Source organism: Oryzias latipes, chromosome 7 (assembly GCF_002234675.1).
Source record: "Oryzias latipes chromosome 7, ASM223467v1".
Classification (NCBI taxonomy): domain Eukaryota; kingdom Metazoa; phylum Chordata; class Actinopteri; order Beloniformes; family Adrianichthyidae; genus Oryzias; species Oryzias latipes.
This window is the reverse complement of record NC_019865.2, coordinates 8,144,874-8,163,034: the sequence shown is the minus strand read 5'-3', so window position 1 is coordinate 8,163,034 and position 18,161 is coordinate 8,144,874. Positions and strand designations below refer to the sequence as shown.

The 18,161-nt window shown below is 36.8% G+C and overlaps 1 protein-coding gene and 2 long non-coding RNA genes across 5 annotated transcripts in view; 2 read left to right on the top strand and 1 right to left on the bottom strand.

The window, feature by feature from the left end:
* The window catches only part of tp73 (tumor protein p73), a 29,300-nt gene that overhangs the window by 2,678 nt on the left and 8,461 nt on the right, over window positions 1-18,161 (top strand). Inside the window, exons 2-4 of one of the 3 annotated variants that reach the window (XM_023956487.1) lie at window positions 1,759-1,854; window positions 6,171-6,321; window positions 11,807-12,055. In XM_023956487.1, the coding sequence (XP_023812255.1) occupies window positions 1,759-1,854; window positions 6,171-6,321; window positions 11,807-12,055 (496 nt within the window). Of the gene's footprint in view, window positions 1-1,758; window positions 1,855-6,170; window positions 6,322-10,697; window positions 10,981-11,806; window positions 12,056-18,161 lie in introns of those variants that run through there. The other 2 variants (XM_004070358.4, XM_011476899.3) reach the window with 2 other exon arrangements.
* LOC111947651 lies at window positions 2,211-3,429 on the top strand. Its single transcript, XR_002873514.1, has 3 exons — window positions 2,211-2,418; window positions 2,689-2,748; window positions 2,839-3,429. It is a non-coding gene; the product is annotated as an uncharacterized LOC111947651 (long non-coding RNA).
* Window positions 3,122-5,408, bottom strand: LOC111947652. The gene is made up of 2 exons (XR_002873515.1): window positions 5,151-5,408; window positions 3,122-4,124 (listed from the first exon to the last, which is right to left on the bottom strand). It is a non-coding gene; the product is annotated as an uncharacterized LOC111947652 (long non-coding RNA).

Below are 18,161 nucleotides of genomic sequence, written 5' to 3'. Positions count from 1 at the left end.
TTGAAATTCTTCCACATAAGTATTTGTTAAGAAAAATGTGTAGTTTAGAAATGTACTCGAAAATAACAGATTCAAAATTCAAGTGAAAACTGGTAAATTGCTGTTTTCATTCTGTTCAGGACATTTTGCTGAGGATGTTCCGAGACAAACAGTTCACATCATCATTTTATTCCTCGGCCTATATTTCACACGAGTCTGAGGAAGCTCGACTCTAATATAATTTTAAAAATTAATTTCTTTTCATTTGGGACTCATTTCCCTAACTATAATGGCCCCTGGGAAGGATTGTGCGTGTCTGTGTGTTGTCATGGGTGCCGTAACCTGGAGTGGAGACGCACAATAGATTTGAAAGATCAGAGCAAAGTCAATTTAAAAATGACGTGAAATTCAGGCAAAGGACAAAGCCAGTTTTTGCAGAAACAAAGCACGAAAATGTAACTAGTAATTAAAAGCGTATAGCCACTATAATTGTAAATATAATTTAGCAGAAAAACATATTTGGACTACTCTGCTTATATTCCCTTAAAGGCGTTTTGTTGTTGTTCTTTATCAACATTGTATGGAAAAATGAGAACGACCTGTTCTCAGATGTTATCAATCAATAATTCTACACAGAATGGGACCCCCCCCCCCCCCCCCCCCCCCCCCCCGCGCGCCTGTTCTCGCGCTGATCCGGGATCTGTTTGTTTCTGGCGGCAGATCCTTCAGGAACAGCGGGAACCTGCTGCGCTCTTACCGTGTTCTTAAAGAATTATTTCTTTTATTTATTTGCCTTTTTCAATCCAAAAGTCATAAAGGACAAAAAATGAGTTTATGATTGTAATTGAGTGCAAAAACCAGAACAGAAGCAGCTCTTTTGCAGTAGTTTTAAAACGAACTCAGATGTTTACAAAACTCCAGATCTTCAATCGATTCGGATCTGACCACAGTGAGCGTCTTTCCTTGTAGAGATAAACGGCTACAGTCTACGCAATGTGTCATTTTTTTTGTTTCGTTGAAATTAAAATAATCATCTAAGTTTTTTTTTTCTTTTTAGATCAGCGTGCACCTTTCAAGTGTCTACATTTGCTTAAGATTAAAGTGCGCACATTACGCAACGTAGGCCTGATTATATTGGCCAGTGAGCTTTTGTTAAAGGTTATAAGCCATCCCTAGTGGGATAGGCTGCTGGGCTGGATGCAGACAGGTGGAAAGCAAGCGGTATGTCAGTTTTGCGATTGGCTCTCTGTCTCTGTTATTCTTCAACATCTACAGACATTTGAACTTACTCCTCCGTGAAAATCTTCATATTACACGCGGGATTTTTAAACTTAAAACACATTGAAATGTTAAGTTTGATGCAAAATTGAATGAGTTTCCATTTGAAGGCGTTTGCGCAGCTGCAGCTGCGGGTCTGAAGGCTGCGCAGAGATCGCATCAAGAATTCACATGCGTTCTTTCGAAAATTGGAATGCTCAGACGCTGAAGACGAGACGCTTCCCCTTTGGAAAGAGATGCCAACAAGTCGGACGTGTCTGGGCACGCTCGGCCCCCTGGCACCTTGTGCTACCTCGCTGGGACTACATGAGTGCGATCACACCTGGACGAATGCGCGCTCGTGTATTCTCAGATTCTCCTTCTCATTTAAAGTGACCTTTAACACAGACTCCCCTTTGTCTTTTCTTTAAAAACCATCTGTCGACCATTAATGCTCGATTTCCCCCCAAAAGTCTAATCTTTGATATATGAAATAATATAAGAACTTTGTGTGTTCTGCAGAGTGTTCTGCCCCTCACTGGACTACTCGTCCTCTAAGATGTCCCAGACCACTGTTGCTGAGGAAGGAGGCACCTTTGATCACCTGTGGAGCTCCCTGTGAGTGTCATCAACTCCTTTTTGAAGCATCTTTACTTTCCATCACCTTTTTTCATACTATATACATCTAAGTAAAACATTTACTTTAAGCTTTGCTTTAAAAGAAATGTGGAAATAGATGTGTTTTCTACCGAAGAGGATTAGGGCCATGGACAAAGAAAAAAAAAGCGCATAGAAAATTCTGACTTTAATCTCAGAATTCTGACTTTATTCTCAGAATTCTGACTTTAAACTCAGAATTCTGACTTTAAACTCAGAATTCTGACTTTAATCTCAGAATTCTGACTTTAAACTCAGAATTCTGACTTTAATCTCAGAATTCTGACTTTAATCTCAGAATTCTGACTTTAAACTCAGAATTCTGACTTTAATCTCAGAATTCTGACTTTAATCTCAGAATTCTGACTTTAATCTCAGAACTACGGAGGCCTGTGAGCTACTTCCTTCAGTTAGCTTTAGCAGCACTGTGGAGTCATACATGCTGAGTGGAACTAACGAAAATGTCCTCTTTAAGTTTCTCGTTGCGTGCTGAAGTTTACCAGGAGGCCAGTGTGTTAACAGAAGGTGAGTAAAAAGAGATTAATTTAGAATTGTTTAATGAAACGGCGACAGACTATGCTAGCATTTTGTAACTGTATAACGTCTTTTAAAACTTTGTATGCTGTTATCGACATCTGTGACAGTCTCACGGACGGAGTTTCAAGTTGTGCATTTCTGCACACTGCAGTTGTTTGCATTCACCTACCTTTTTGACTTTTTTACATTTTGACTTTATTACAATATTTAGCTCTCATGCCTCCCTCCACGTCATTTTATGTTTTATCGTCTTATTAGCTGACATGCAGAAAAATGGAACTCCACATGCCAAGACTTAATTTGGAGAAAAAGAAGATGGTAATTTTCTTATATTTTTACTGTGACATCAAGTAAAACTCATACTTTTTTTTTAAATTATTATTATTAATTAATTTTTCTTTTGTGCAGATTGACCGTGATGTCATCGCTTTGGAGGATGATGCAGCTCTGGGACAGACACAACACACACAATCACCATTCACACACTTTACATTAATCAACTATAATGCTTTTTGGACTGATGGAAGAAGCTGCCGGAAGGTCATGTATGCAGGAGAACATGCTAACTCCACACAGGACCCTTTTGGGATTTGAAGCCCTCTTGCTATGAGGCACGCCTGCTAACCAGTACGTCATTGTGCAGCTGAGAGAAGTTTATTTTGAAAATAAGACTATTCTAAGTTGGAAGCAGTTATTAGAAACAACATTAATTTGAGTTTATTGTTTCAATCATGGTCAATTGGAACATACTTCCTTCAACACAGGAACAGCACATATATGAAGAAACAAAAATAAGTCACAATCTGAGTATACATCCCTGTATCTTACTTTTCATTATACAAACTAAACAGTTAATGCTTGAAATGGGAAGAGAAGAAGCAAATTTAACACATTCCCTATTATAATATGCATAACTTAATGATAAATTGTTGCTATGTTATAAATTATAAACTGTAATGTTTCTATAAAAATGTATGAATAAAGGTCTTTCTTCTGAAATGTTTTTGTATGAATTTATAGGAACCATAACACCTTTTTTACCACGTGTGAGTTAAACAGGAGTTGCTAACATTATTTAAAAGGTCAGAACTAACACATGTAATGCAAGTGGCCGAATATTTCAAAAGGAAACAAATAAATCATATAATGGAAATACAGTTGATTTAATACTTTTGATCTTAGGTTACTATTATTTGATGCATCTGTTATGGAAATACTGAAAATTAAAAGTAAATAATAAAATGAGAAAAAATGTGTTTAGTTATAAATATTTCTTTAAATTTCACAGAAGAAATAAGAGGCCGGGATAGGCTCCAGCAGCCCCTAGGTCCCAAAAGGGACAAAATGGGTTCAGAAAATGAATCAGAAATAAATTCAAATTAAAAGGAAAAGGTATGTCAGTTATCTGCAGGTATTCTCAGATATGTACTATCGCACATATATTTAAGAAAAAACGACAAAACAGTCAAATTACTTTGTTACCATAGCTCCATTAAAAACGACAGATAAATAAATAAATGTGCTTAAAAATAATAACAAGAACAAGTTTCCAGTGTCTAATGTAGAGTCTAGCATCTGATGGGAAGAAATCTCAGCAAAAGAACTTCTTTCTGCAATGACATGTTGCAGACTCCACAGGGAGGGATGTGAAGTGTCATTTCTGGATCCTCCACAGCAATGACATCACTGTCAATCTGCACAAAAGAAAAATACATTAGTTATAAAAGAAATGAGTATTATTTGATGTCACAGGGAACATATAGGAAAAAAAACAAGTCCAGTAGTATTTTCAGAAGCATAAATAAAAAAGTGATAAATGGAGCTTCTTTCTTTCTTGCTGTGTGCAAACATTTGACATAAATGTACTTGTTGGCCATTTATATGCCCACTAAAACTGGACAAATGTGGTTAATCAGGTGAATCCGAACGGACTATGAAAATGCAGCTGAGAAAATAGAAAATAGTAGTCTACAGAAGAGTCAATCATCCGATTCTGCAGAACTACGTACATAATGACGTAACGATCAAGCTTCGCGGTGTTTAAAAACCCCCCGCCCAATAAAAATAAAATAAAAAAACCCGCCCTGTAAAAATAATAATAAACTGTACCCTGTGAAGTTTGCAGCGGTGCCGATAGCTTAATGTGGGTGCTAATGTGCTAAATAGTAAACACATTGCTACGGTTCAACGAAGAAGAAACGGCGGTTGCCGTGGATACGCAACTCTACTCCGAGGTGTCACGTGACTTCCACCACCTGAACTTTATTTAAACTCGTGCAGATACAGAATAACAAAAATTACAATATTGTATTAAATGTTATGAAAGGGTATGATTCTGTGACGGGGGACCGTCGTTTGCAGAGTGTTTGTTTAACAATGAGATAATAAAAATAGAGAACGTGTCTGTCACGTGAAGAGAAGGCTGAAAACCGAACGTTAAAGTTATTGGACGTGTAAACTAAAAGATCAGTGGGCATGATGCTGCATAGTAAAACACGACAATCTGTTAGACATACGCAGAGAGTATTTTCTGAAGGGTATAAAAAACGAAATTATAAGGTAGTTGTTGATATAAACGGGCACGACAATGGGTGCTATCACAAAGCATTTTTTGCACCAGCTATGCAAAGCCCTGCATGACCGATGCAAAATGCTAGCATAGCCTGCTGCCCGTAACCGTTCATACAAGATTCAGTTTAAAACGATTTCTTTTTACTTACCCTCTGTTCTTCCATTAGCGAAATGAGCTCCTCTGGTCAACCCTCAGCGTGCAAAAAGACACTTACAGACGTCAATTTTGTTGGTTTCACTCCGGCAGCTCCTTGGACTCGGCAGTGCTGAAGTGAAGAATGTGGCTCACATGCGACTGTAGCGCACTATTCTGACTTTAAAGTCAGAATTCTGAGATTAAAGTCAGAATTCTGAGAATAAAGTCAGAATTCTGAGATTAAAGTCAGAATTCTGAGATTAAAGTCAGAATTCTGAGAATAAAGTCAGAATTCTGAGATTAAAGTCAGAATTCTGAGTTTAAAGTCAGAATTCTGAGAATAAAGTCAGAATTCTGAGATTAAAGTCAGAATTCTGAGATTAAAGTCAGAATTCTGACTTTAAAGTCAGAATTGTCTATGACCTTTTTTTTTATTTCTCCATGGCCCTAATCCTCTTCCGTAGTTTTCTTTATCTAAATGCTTGCTTTTTTTTGGGTCAGTTTTTCAGTTTGTTTTTGTGTGATGAAAATATCAGATGTATAAAGTTTTTTTTTTTTGTTTTTTTTTGCTGTATGGAAGACAGTTGTTCAGTGGGAGGATTTTTAAATTGGTGAACAGAAAAAATAGGCATATTTTTACATATGAGAATTATGACAAGATCCTCTGTGCATTTCAATAATTATCAAATTAACAAAAAGATCCTTGATATTAAACAAGATCCCCAAAAAGTTATTTGATTGCATATTGAAATTAAGAAAAAAAGAAAAACAGCAGAATTTAAGCCTTTACTTCAAAATGCACATTTCTACAAAAGGTTTAAGGAATGATAAATAAAAACTACACTTCAGTCATTGTCAGTAAATCAGCAACAAAGTATTTCAAATTTCACTCTTAAATTCTTCAGCTTGTTCCAACACACTGTCATTTTTATTTTTCTAATGTCTGTTTTAGTGCATGGCAGGTTTAATAACTCAAATAAATAACTTTTGAAAGACTAATTCTTCTCTGATCATTTTGTATTTGTGATCACAGGGAGCCAGATAGCACTTATTTCGAGCTCCCTCCAAACAGCAGGCCCGGTGAACACCCAGTGGCTTCTACCAGCATCTCCGGGAGTCACTGCAACTCAGCCGAGGTTTCCATGGATGTTTATCACATGAGAGACACAAATGACAATGTAATGGTAAGAGCATGACAAGCTTTGTTTGACTTAAAAGTAGATTTTCTTTTTAAATCTCTGCTCTTTGAAGGCCTATCTCCATTCCTGAACGCATAATTTACATTTTATTTTGTTGATTACTTTCAACATTTTCCCATCTGTGCTGAGGAGATTCCCTCCTAGTTTCCCTCTCCTCCACAGCTTTTTCCCTCTCTGTGCAGCAGTCTGTTGGGACTGTGGTGTGTGTGTGTGTGTGTGTGGATGTGTGTGTGTGTGTGTGTCATGTCTGTGGGGCAGAGCTTTGGAAGTCCCAAGCCAGGACCCCTTGCTGCTCTAATTTAACACCATCTGTGTGTGCACATTGTTAAGTTTGCAGGTAAATTACCAGATAAGCGCACACTGAACACCAAATCCAAATAAGTAACAAAAAAATCTTGTTGAATAATTTACAGACATAAAACATATATTCCGGTAGTTTTAACTCTATTTGTGAATGAAATTACAGAAACCTCCCATCAGCTTCCCTTCGCTCTTTAGTATTGGTTAAATTTCCCTCTAATTAGACAAGTCGAGGCTTGTCTGTGTGGCTAATTGGGAAGAATGAAAGTTAAAAAAGGAGATGGAGCAAGAGTTTGTTGTCAGATCAAAGGCACATGGAGAAGGCCCACATATAGGCAAGAAAGCCATAAAGGAGAATATGGGCAAAGCGTTTTCATCCTACATCATGTTCTGCTCTTGTAGTCGCATTTTTCTGCCTCCTGGAAGTAAATTGGAGTTTCCTGAAGCTTTAAAATGCTGTGTGAAGTGGTAAGTGAATATCATTTGTTTATAGACTTGAAAAAGATAAAAAGATTTTGTTGGTGTGAAATTTAAGTTACTATTTCATGTTAGATTGTAGTTCCTGTTTTGTAAAACTTTGGTAATAAACATGTCAGGGTTATCTCCCATAGAAACGGTTTAACTGCATACAATAATGAGATGGTTTAAAGGCAATGTTCACTAAAAATCCTAAATACAATTTTTTTTATTAGTTGCCACATATACAGTAAGAAAGCTGTAAAGCAGAGGCAACCACCTTGGTCAATGTGAGGCTATTTATTGTTTTTTTAAATAGTTTTGCTGATTTCTAACATTACATTTGCAGGATTTTCATTTACATCAGCGCTTTTAAGAAGAAAAAAATACTTCTCATGCTTTCAGTAGATAGACTAGTTTTTGTGTGGTCAGAGGTGCAGTATTCACAAATAATCATATGTATTAAGTTTATTTATTTAAGGTAACTTTCTGTAAATATTGTAATTCTTACATTAGTTTATTTCACCGTGCTTTTTTTCTTTTTACTTAATTATAGAGAGAAAATCAGTTCTCTTACTACATTATTGAGCAGACAATTCTATGAAAATGTTGCTCTAAGCATAATTGTCAGTATAAAAATCTCTGACAGCAAAGCCCTGCGACTTAGCTTGAACTTTACAACCACAATAAACACATTGTGCCTCCAACATATTGTTTGGTAAAGCAGGAGTAAGGCTTGATGGGGTTAAAACAGCTTTTATTTAACACGTAAAATTCATCATAACTGGAAAATAGGATTTAATAACAAAAGGAAAAGCTTAAATTTTGGATTCTTGCCCCACCAGGAAGAATATTGGTATTTTGGATTGAAATAAAGTACATCACAAATTTATTGTAGACATCAGTTACCCTCTTGTTAAGGCGACCTTAATGTCATCAAATAGACTGTAAACAAGGGGATGTTACTTTTTGATTGAAGTTAGACAAATAATTCTTTCAACTTCTGAAAATACCAGGATTTACACAATACATATATATTTACATTTTTTAATCTTCAAATGTTGATATTTTTCAAATAACTTTGTTTGTTGTTAGATGAAAGGCACATCGAGAACGCCCACATGTAGGAAATTTTGAAAAATGAACAACTTTTCACTTGAGTAATCTTAAAGTAAAGCTCCTCTGGTGTTTTTGCTCTTTTGCAATACATTTCCAACAGGGGGCATCCTCCCAGCACTGGTGCTCCTCTCCACACCTCCTGTACAGTCACCTCTGTTCACAGCATCAGTGATTGTAATGCAATTCCCTACAATGTCTCACTTTATAGATATGTATTTTTTCATCTAAATGAGGGAATTGATTTAAGTGACAAACAACATGAAGTCTAAAACTTAAACATTTTAGTGTTTATTTTTGAATGCAGGCTCAAAAGTTGTTTTTTTTTAATAGAACTTTGAGTAGTCAGTCACTTTATTCTCAGCCTGTTGTTTTAGGCTAATCTTACCAAGTGAGGGTTTCTGCAGCCAGCTTATCTACCATTCTAACTGTTTGGAGCCTTTTAAGCTTTGCTCTGATTGGCAGCTACTGGGATGTCTGCCCACAGGGGACATCAGATGGTACTTAGACGTGAAGTCCATGCACCCGCTCAAAGACGAATACACCTTTGTTCACACAGTGGCATATTTCAGCTCGTGAAGTCCAGACATACACACATGCACACCTGAGTGCAGTTGTCTGTTTGACAAAGTGGGTTTTTGTGAAGTATTTTGTACGCAACTGGGCTGTTTCTGTAGGTCTAAACCCTCTTTGATAACACATGTAAAGTGACAATTCCAAAAGAACTTCACTGTGACTGTGTCCGAATTCCCTCACTACTCACTTCTTGGTGCACTTTATAGGTCGTTTGCCTTGTTGTAGTGGTGTCCAAACTCCAGTGCCCTAAAAATTTCCCCAAAAGTCTCTACCAAAAGCTGGTTTACATCAATGCTCACTAGATCAGCAGATATAGACCACATTGCATTGGCTTTGAACGATATGTCATTAAAAAAAAATGCATTTACGTTCACATTTTTATGAATCATCCAGGTTTTCATCATAAGAACACATTGGAATTCATAAATAAATAAAAAAACGTCCATTAAGTTTTCACTTTGGAAGATGACAGCTGTTTTATTTTTACTTTTGGCAGATCTACTAATTTTAAATCATGTTTTCTTGATTTATTAAGTATATTAGCACAACTATATTGAGTTTTAAACCTGCAATCAGTAATTTGAGATACATGTGTGACATTTTCTAAAATGTGAAAAATACACATTATTAGTACATTATATAATATAATAAATATGAAAATGTCTTAAATGTATGAGTAGTTTTCAGGACTTTGAACGTCAGCATAAAAAGCTGCTAGCTGATGGATATTTCTGCAAAGACAGACAAGTCTGAACATATCCTTATTAGGAAATCCATATCAGGTCATATCTTGTTCTGAAAACTTTTCCAAGGGATTATTGAGATTTTCCCATCAAGATATAAAATGTTTGCATTCTAGGGAATTATTAAGGGACTTTGTTCCGTTTAACATTCAGTCAACCTTTTGCTTAAAAAAGTAATAATGATAATTGTCACAAATGAAGGTAGTAAAAATGATGTACTCCTTACAGAGAAGGAGGGTCTAAGAACAGGGACGGCCAGTTTAGTTTAGTCTGTTTAGTTAAGCAATCAGCTATTGTATTTTATAACCGATTTTGTGTTTTGTGCAATTAGTGAAGCCTGTTGAGACAACTGCGTTGCAATATTGGGCTATATAAATAAAATGGAATTGATCTGAATGGAATTCAAACTTAAACTCAAACTTTATTTATATAGCGACTTTCATTTCAGTTAAAAAAAACACAAAGCGCTTAACATAAAAGGAGGTGAAATAATCATAAAAAATGAAAACGATGAAAAACAGAAACCACAGGACAATCACACACAGATGGGACCCCTGACTTCTGTATGTTTTTAGTAATTAATGAAATGATAATGCTCTTGTGAAGTTTTATTGCCTGAAATGAGCAATACTGAGATATTTATATGGGGATTGGAAGAGTTTTTTTTATTGAATTATATTTAAAAAAATGATAACATTTGCTCTAAAATGTAAATTGATTAACTAGACAAATATTTATGTCTTATTAAACACAAAATCTTATTTTCATCTTTCCTGATTTATTCCATTTACCTGCAGATTTATTCAATTTATAATAAGGCAGTGTGCAAAAAGTGATTCTTCTATTATAATAATACTGGCTTACATTAAGTAGTTCTTAAATTCTTAAAAATATTTTGGTTTCAAAATGTGAACTCCACAACTTCTTATTTAATGCTTTATTGATTAGGGGCATCCAACCTTTGAGCTATCTTTCTTTCATTTGCTTTACTTTTTGTGTCTCCTCCTTTTTTCTGTCCTTCTTTCTCTCTGTAAGTCCAAAGTCTGTTTACTGAGTGTAGGCCTACACAAGGTGTTTTGGAGCATGTGCGTACATGTGGCCCCGGCATTGCAGCCCATGTCTGGGCATGCCATAATTAGAATGCCGTACCATTTTTTGGGTTCCCATCCCTTTTTCCCTCTCTGCTTCTCTCTCCTCATCTCCTCATCTCAGTCTATCTTTTATCTCTCTACACACCAGTCCTCACCTTTTTCCCTATCCTGGCAGCACACGTATGTGCGTGAGCATGTGTGTGAGTGTGATGTACCGCGTGTCCACGGTGCTTGAATTCTGGGGTTAGACTATGGTCCTGCACTCTCTTTGCTCTGTTTTGCTGGAATATTTCACTGCCTGAGGATTTGACAATGCTCTAGAGGATGTACTACGTGAAAAAGAAGGTAAAGTTCCTGATATTGTAAGTTGTTTCTTAAATAATTTTAAAAAATTTATCAATGTAAAGCAGCAGGAGTGTCAGCTGCCTGACAAGGTCTACAATAACAAAAAAGAAAACCGTCTTGGATTTTTTTTTTTAAATGATTCAAAATTTTTGCTATTTTACTGTTATTTTTACTCTAAATAAACTTTAAAAAGGTGCATTATTAGTATCAATTAAAAAATGTATGGATTATATTAAAATATTAATAATAATAGGTGGAGCACAGAAGTTATTTTTCTTATTTTTCTGTATTTGTTCGGAAGAAGCTTTTGGAACTCTCATAATATGTTATTTCAGAGTAGTGTGGAGTCTATATGACTTTCAACAGGCCTCATGGGAAGCATTGATTGTATATAAATGTGCACACCTCCATGAATTTAGTTTTTCCTTTTCACGAACACACAAGAGAAGAAGAATGAGGAATTGCAGGTAATTAGGCAGAGAACATATTGTGTCCTTGTTTTACAACATGCCTCATATAGCCACAGGGAAGCTGCTATCGAGCGAGATCTCCCTGCATTCTCCCCTCACTCATTCATTTATGCAGCAGGACACACATTTGTGTTGTGTTGTCATTTTCCAGGTGTAAATGCAGTTAGTGCCAGCAGGGTTTATCTTTCTGAAATGTTTGCTTATGCATCCTCACACACTCAACACTCTGATTTTGTTCCTTCCCATTGTAATCCGACCCTCCTTAAGACTCTTAGCCCCTGTCTCTGTGGCACCTCCACCTGTGTCCTCCCTCTGTTTGTCTGCTCCCTCCCTCTTCTTCTGTTTTACTCTTACCGTCTTTATTTTTTCCCAGTCCCAGTACAACTTGCTGAGCAGCAGCATGGAGAGCCTGGGGAGCCGTGCGACGTCCGCCAGCCCCTACAGCTCTGAGAACGCCTCTTCATCGGCTGTGCCCACCCCTTCACCTTACTCCCAGCCCAACTCTACGTTTGAGGGCCTCTCGCCTGCCCCAGCAATCCCCTCCAACACCGATTACCCGGGCCCACACGACTTCCAGGTGTCTTTCCAGCAGTCCAGCACCGCCAAGTCTGCCACATGGACCGTGAGTACTACTGGTGGCCTTGATGTGCAGCAACTTTGCCTGTACACAAAAGGGCATCCTCTCTTTCCATCTTGCTGCCTACCTTGCACACATCAGTATTCACACAAGGAATATGACTCAAGTTAGCGCATGGGGAGGCGTGCAGTGTCCAAGTGAAAGTCGAGTGTTTTCAATCATGCCGCTTCAACCTGCATCTTTGTAGCCTTTGTGACAACGCAACAGAGAAAGTCTTGTCTGTGACATGTTTTGCGGAAGCATTTGCGGAAGCATTTGCATGTTTACTGTTCAGCTCTTGGCACTCTTCAAAAACATTGTTGCACTCAAAATATTTTCTATATTGAGGGTCTGATTCATAATCAACTCTTAAAATTAAAGAGCAGTAAATAATGGTTTAAAATTAAGGACTTTTTTGTTATTACACTGAATTAGTACAATTTACTGATAAAAGCTTTGAAATGTATAATAAATCCCTGTAGTATGAACAATTTTTTCTAATGCCTGTTTTTTTCTTATCAAAAGTTAATTTTTTCACCACAAAAAAACATGAAGCAAGATGATGTGAGGCTGAAATACCTCAAAGAAATCTGAAAAAAAAATACAGTTTAAATGTCATGTGCTGGTGTTAAGGGACAGCTGAAAGGAGAGCTGTGTAATTTGTCATGATCTGATGGAAAGTGTCGTGCTAAAAAGGTGTTACCTCCGACTGTCACACAGTTGACCTCCCTGAAAAAGAGTCAAACTGCATTTTATCAGTGTCTGTGTGTGTGTATGTATGTGTGTGTAGCTGTTAAATTTCTGAAAGACTGGGAGGCTTGGAGGTTGTGTTCCCCAGAAGTAACCAAGCGTGTTGGCTCTTTTACTCAAATCTCAGTGATGTAAGAAGATCCCCTTGTCGACTTTAGAGCCGTGGTCTTTGACCTGCTGCTTTTCTTCCTCTGTCTTTCACTTCCTCAGTCTTAGCAAGCACTCAAGGCTGTCACCTGTGGCGCCTTCAACCTTCTCTCTGTCCTCTCCTAAAAAAAGGTCCGCAGCCTCCTTTTGTCTCCCTCAAAAAAGTGTATTTGAGTCATTTGACTGGGCAGGATTTGTCATTTTTCTTTCCATAATCAATTTAAAGAAGCATGGTAAACAATAACATTTAAATTCTTAGAGGTGAGAACTAAATTCCAAAGTAGACATTAGTTCACAGACTTTTTACGGACTTTGTTGAATTAGACTTTGTTAAACTATGAAGCAAACTTAAAAAAAAAAAAGAAATCCAGCATTTGTAATGCAAAATAACATTTCAGAAAGGGAATCTTTGAATTGTTTGCACATGTCTGCAATAAACTGAAGTACAATTGTACACAATTTGATGTCCCAGAATACCCTTTTTAGGGGTAGGCAGACCACGTTTTTTCCAAATCAAATTTTAGATGATACATGAAAGTAGCTCATCAACCAAATATTGGAATATGTAATTACAAACATAAAAAAATGGTATTGTAAGATAAGTTCAAATGGTCTTTAGTTTTCAAAGATCTGTCCCTACAAGCTCAAATAATTCATTAGCCTTGGTTTCGCCAATATTCTATTTTTATGACCTGAAAGGAAAACACCGGTTATGTCGACGTGAGCAATTCAGACCGCAGCAATTTTTGTGTTACCTCAAGAAAGGAGGAAACAAAGAAGTGTTTGGTTGGCACATGACTGAAAAGTCAGATAATGAAGCAGCCGAAAAAGAATTGTGAGGAAACCTGTGATTATTCTTATGCCTCTACTGCCATTAAACAGGAGGATTAGAGAGTGAAAGAAACAATGTGAAAACAGATTTTATGGTCCTTCCTTTAACACTTTGATGCTTGGTTGCCTTTGTTTTCTCATTTAGAGTGTACATTTTGGAGATTTTGAAGGGGCACTGGAGTTTAATCAACAAAATAATCTGTGTCTTTCAAAGAAAAGGTTGCTAAAACACATTTCACAAAAAAGGTATTCAAGTTTGCAGCAAAATTACCTTAGGGTAGGTTTCTAAAAATGTAAAGGTTTGCAAAGACAAGAGACAACATTATTTTCTCAAATTTTTTTAGGAAAGCCTTTTTTTTTAGCTTTGTAGCTTTGGAACAGATTAGAAATCATTTATTTCATGGATTCTGGGAAAAGAAGAAAGGGGTATTAATGTGGACGAGACTGTAAGATACTGACTATGTAAAGGTCTCAATTATCAACCCTTGTAGCTGCAGGTAATGGGGAAATACCAATTGTCATGTGGGCACATCAGCCTACCACCCAACCCCTTCTGCCTCCTACTGAGAGCAGATGGCAAGCATTTCTTTGTGTGATTACGAAAAAAAAATGATTGCGTCAAGCATTGCTCATATAATCCATCTTCTTAGGTTTTGATCCGGAGGTCTGATGAAAGTTAACGTTTGCAGCTGCATGGAAAAAGCATGTTGGGTGTAATTCATCGTTTAAAAAGAGACCAAACAGGAGACAATCCTTTTTGCTGATATATCACAATGTTTCCTCATGCACTAAGTCCATCCAAACCCATGTTAAGCTAGTCTGGCAATCTCCACTTGTCTAGTCAAGACACCATGCATTAGAGATAATAGCTCTGAAGCTCGCTGATGCCTTGGTTTGAATGGAGACAAGCAACACCAAGGACAGAAATCCTATCCAACACCTCATCATTTTCAAATAATAAGATCTCTTTTTGTACATTTAGAGTTACCCTGCTTGTGAGAGTGTGGACTACCACTGTATGTTTCTGAGCTGGGAGGGGATTTGATGCACTGGGGATGCAGGATCCAGCATGCACCGAGACGCAGCTCTTCCCAGCTATTAGCGGCTCTCCGTTAGGAAGCAGGTCACAACACGTCTTGTACAATGCATCATTCCCCTTCTTTCCTAACCCATCATCCACAGCCACATCAGCATTGCTATCCCTGCCAAGCACGCAGGATCTGGGAAAACTCTCCTTATGAGAGCGAATTCTCACAAATATTCTGTTTTCTAGACGTTTTTTATTGTTGACAAGACCCAAAGGGATTATATTAGCATTTGATCCAAATATTTCAGTAGGGATAACAGTCTATAACAATGTAACAATTTCTCCCTGTATAACCATGTTACATGGTATCTTATGGTATTGATGTTTATAAAGTCATGAACCCTAAACAGTTTAATGGGTTTAGTATATTACTACTATTTTAAACTTATGGATGAGATCAATTCCAAATATTTTTCCATGTTAGTTAGGGTTTGTTTCTTCCTAATTCGATGATGTAAAGTTTCATAAATGTTTGCGTTTCTAATTTTGGTTTCAAATCCAATATAGTGAAAGTCTCTGGACTCTGAAGGTGTGCAACGTAAATGCACATTTTTTGACACTTCTACGTGGTTCGAATAAATGTACATAAATGTATTTGATATTCGTTTTCTAAATTTGCAGCGGGCAAGCTGCTGCATGTGTTTATGGATGATGGTTTGTCAATTATCACCCTGTCTGTAGCAGCCTGTCACCACCTGCCTCCACTGGTCCTCTATCCAGAAGCATGGAACGGAGGATGAATGCATCAGTCTCATTGCATCAAAAAGTGACCACATCCTTGGTTAGAGCATTCTATGAGACCATTGCTAAGGTTTTTGATCACATAAGGTGACTTTTTTTGGGGGTGCAAGAGGGTACTGACGTCTGAAGGAGTTTACAGTTCTATAAAATGTTGACATCACAGGAAAATAATTTTGTTAAGGACAAAGGATTGTCTGTTGTGGATGTTTTGGACATGTCTGAAAGGAGAACCGTTACCATGGTGAGAGAAGATGTTTATGATGAACTTGTAAGTTGAGGATTTTGGCAGCAAGCCGAGGTTTGTGGTCAGAAGTTTTCAGAGGATTTCCTCCCCTTTCTTCTGTCAGTCACCTGGAAGATGTTTTCCAGCCTGTCCCTTTGTTCTCTTTCTTCCCTCTCTACATACACTCCAATAGTCATTTTTTTCTGAAGCAGAAATTGACTTCTTCATCTATCAAAATCTCTTGTCTGTACAAGCAGATACACACGAGATACTACAGATCTTTTGTCAGGGTTTTACCTCAGACCGCAGCGCACACAGGTGAAATCATGGACCGTGTGTGAATTTATGTGCATGATTCAAGTGTGCACTAGTCCTCTGAGGTAAGTTGGACTTTCGTTTGTTACAAAGATGGTGAAGACTGCCTCCGACAGCTTCATATAAATGAAGAGAAAAATATATTAAAAAATGTTGTATTTAGGCAGGTTAGTGTTTGACAATCCATGATTTTTGTGTGTGTCCATAATGTGATTCTGACACCATAGTGGCTTCGAGACAAGCAACCTTAACAGCTGAGATGATCTTCTGTAATAAAACTTCATTAGAGCCAGAGACAAAATAGCTTTAACGTGGAAATATTAGCAGCAGCTAAAGAAAGAACTTTTATCTGCTGTGGAGATCCATGCACCTTCGATTTAGTCTCACCATAAAAGTGAAAGAAAAAAAGTGGCAAATTTTCACTTTTAGTTTTGAGCCATTAGACATTTGGACAGAAGAGAAAATACATTTGAAATCATTTAGAACAAAGTGCTGATGTCCTTTTACCAACCAGGTAAAACTTTATTATGATGTTATTTTTAAAAAGTCCATTTATGGTGTTACTAACCTGGTTCAATTGAAATGCTTTCCTTTTTGGATACATTTGCCTTTGCAGACTCTAATATCATGTTAAGCACTACTTACATTACAGAGTTACTCATTTATGGATTCAGTTCAAAGTATTTTCGGCTGAAGCCTATCTTATTGGAGAAGAGGTACAATCACTTTGTAACATTAACCTTTTAGAAATATTTCTGAAAAAACTCAGGGAGAATCCTAACATGAAAGGATTTAAAACAAGGCTACTACTGTGAGGCAACAAGGTCCAACTGCAAACTTTAATGGTTTTACAGCAACAATAAATCGTATTTCCTTTTTAATGCTGTGACCTTGTAAAAAAAAGTCAAGAAAAAGACTGGGAGACCAGTACAGTTCTCCCCCACTTGTCTGGCTTCTGCCAGGAAATCAGTTGTTTATTGAAATACTGTTGAAACTTGTGGGTAATGCTGCTGTACACAGCTATTTCAGTTGGCCTAAAGGGAGTGCTCATGACTGAGGACATGAGTAAGCATTACAGGAGTTTGCTCCTAATCTATAGGCCTATATGCTGTGTGTGTGTGTGGTTGTGAAGAGCCTGTTCACCTGTAACACAAGCAGTTTCCAAATTGAATTTTAATGGATACATTTAGAGATACGTGTAATCTCCTTTAAAGTGGCAAATTTCTTCGATAATAGATAAAAATAGTTGATTTTTAAGCATTCTTATTGATTTTGACTTTTCCTGAAGAAATGTTTGGTTTAAGACAAACTTAAAAAGAATTGAAATCTCACACAAAACTATGTTTACTAAACAAGAGGGGTTTTTTTTGCCTGCCAAAAAAAGGCTCTTTTGGCCCATAATAAAATTAACTTTTTTTTCTCAAATAGAAAAAAAAATCTCAAATCTTCTGGAGAAGTTAAGAGCTCTTAAAATGACTCTTGTGGATATTCCGCCACTGTTTGGTCAAACTGTTTGTTCCAAATGGTACATGAGGCTGTGGAATCTGTTCGAAAAAAAAACGTTTATAGATTACATTGTACAGGTTTAACAACTGTGTCACCACACTACATCTTAGCTGGACTTAGGTGATTAAAAAGAATCACCTAAGTTCCTTTTTCCAGAAAAGTTTTTTCTGGAAGTTCCACTTTCAGGGAGAAAGTCTGCTTGAGTGGTTAATTATAATGATAACTAAAAGAATAACAACTGGATGTTACTTTTTAGTAAATGCATTATTTTCTCTGGTTGCACACCTTTAAGATAAAAGCTAATTGAAAAAATAAAGTATTTTTAATAGCATTTCCACAAGTTAAACATTAAAGTCTGAACTTTTCTCTGAAATTTTATTTGTTTTATTTCAAATGCACATAAAACAAATAAAAAACGTATTTAATGTTCATAATGTAATTTTTTATAGATCCACAGAATTTGTGCTGTTGTGCTGTTGCATTTTTGTTCTTCATAGCAAGTCTACACAAGA